Source organism: Fukomys damarensis, unplaced genomic scaffold (assembly GCF_012274545.1).
Source record: "Fukomys damarensis isolate Sample0158 unplaced genomic scaffold, DMR_v1.0_HiC HiC_scaffold_17, whole genome shotgun sequence".
NCBI classification, from domain to species: domain Eukaryota; kingdom Metazoa; phylum Chordata; class Mammalia; order Rodentia; family Bathyergidae; genus Fukomys; species Fukomys damarensis.
This window is the reverse complement of record NW_022900929.1, coordinates 61,362,223-61,363,799: the sequence shown is the minus strand read 5'-3', so window position 1 is coordinate 61,363,799 and position 1,577 is coordinate 61,362,223. Positions and strand designations below refer to the sequence as shown.

At 40.3% G+C, this 1,577-nt stretch overlaps 2 protein-coding genes across 3 annotated transcripts in view; one reads left to right on the top strand and one right to left on the bottom strand.

The window, feature by feature from the left end:
* Trappc6b (trafficking protein particle complex 6B) overlaps positions 1-1,577 on the top strand; it is a 24,148-nt gene that overhangs the window by 2,265 nt on the left and 20,306 nt on the right. The window lies entirely within an intron of this gene.
* On the bottom strand, positions 58-1,571 carry LOC104868038 (phosphatidylinositol N-acetylglucosaminyltransferase subunit P-like). The gene has a single exon (XM_033765152.1). The coding sequence runs from the start codon at positions 1,443-1,445 to the stop codon at positions 1,035-1,037; it is 411 nt and encodes a 136-aa protein (XP_033621043.1). The 5' UTR covers positions 1,446-1,571; the 3' UTR covers positions 58-1,034.

Genomic DNA, 1,577 nt, shown 5'->3' with positions numbered 1-1,577 from the left:
AAAAAAAAAAAAAAAAAAAAAAAAAAATTCTCACAGTGATTGGCACTTCGACTTTTAGAGGTGGGATCTCGCTAAATTGCTAAATTGGCTGGGCTTGAATGTGTAGTCTCTCTGCCTCAGCCTCCTGTAGTGCTGGGCTTACAGATTTGTGCCCCACCAGTCCAGGCTACACTTTTCTAAATTCTTTAGCATTTTTCGATGTACTGAATCCTTTAATTTCCTTTTTTGTTTATGTACTATAGTTTGTTTTTTCATTCTACCCACTTTGACCCTACTCCCAGAAAACTTTCTAGTGGCCCAACTGGCACTAATCTTTTGCCTTCCTGGGTTTAATCCATTATAGGTTGGGATAATTTCTCAATGTATCTAAACTTTACAGCCTAAAAACTGAGAAGTTACTCTTTGTAAACTATTTCTTTGGAGGGGGCAGTGATGGGTATTGAACACAGGGCTGGTGCATTTAGCTACAACTTCATTCGGCCCTTTTAAAGTTTTTATTTCTTTTGAGACAAGTTATCTCTAAATGACTAAATTGCCTAGGCTGGGCTTGAACTTGGAATTTTCCTACCTCAGCCTCTCAGAGTGCTGGGATTACGGACATGCACCACTAAGTCCTACTTCTTTGTAACACTTTATACTTTAGAACACATGGTAGAAAATGAAAGATTTTATTAACTCAGTAGATTTTTTTTTTCATTATTTAGAGAACACTTTATTGGTTTCTGTAATAAAACCCACATGGGTAAGACTTTACACATTTAATGCGGTATCTCTGTACAGATAGAAAAAAATTTAAGTTTAACGTTTCTAGACCAACATGGCTGTTAATTTCTGTACAATGGGAACTCAAAACAGTAAACTATAATATTTCCAAAGTTGACAGCACCTTTTTTGAAACAATATTTAATTGAACTTTCAAGAGATCAACTTTTTTTTTTAACATCTCGGGTATCGCTAAGAGCAAGTCAATATAATTATGGTCACAATTATTGCCAAATACATAAATGCTTGGTGTTAGTATGCTTACACACAGTTCAGTTCAGTTCAGTTTTTGGTGTGAAGTTCTCTGCAATAAAAAACATTTGGTTTACTTCACTAATAGGAATATCCCTTAATGCTGGGATGGACTCTTCGTGGTATTTCTTCTGCTGTTGATTTTTAGCATAGTTATCCGTGACTGTCTCTGTGGAGTTGAGTGCAGCGGTGCTCATCATGTTAACTCCAAACAAGAGCACATAACCGATGACTACAGTAACAAGGAGGTAGACAGGCAATGCAATAGCCCAGTGTTTTTGAGGCCAATAGCTTAAGCCGAAGGACTGTAGCCAAGATTCGGGAATGAAAGCCCACACAAGATACAGCATGAAGCCAAACTGAGAACTTAGGAAAAGTACAAAGCCATAAATCGCTCTTTCTGGCAACGGCGACGGTGACTTTTCCACCATTTTCTCCGTGGCTTCGGACTTTCTCGGGCCCCACGGAGCCGCGGTTGGGGGAGAAACGGCAGAACCGAGGGAGAGGCCACGAAGCGACGAGGACCGGGGCCAGGCGCTGGCGCCCCGCGAGCCTCGCGGGCA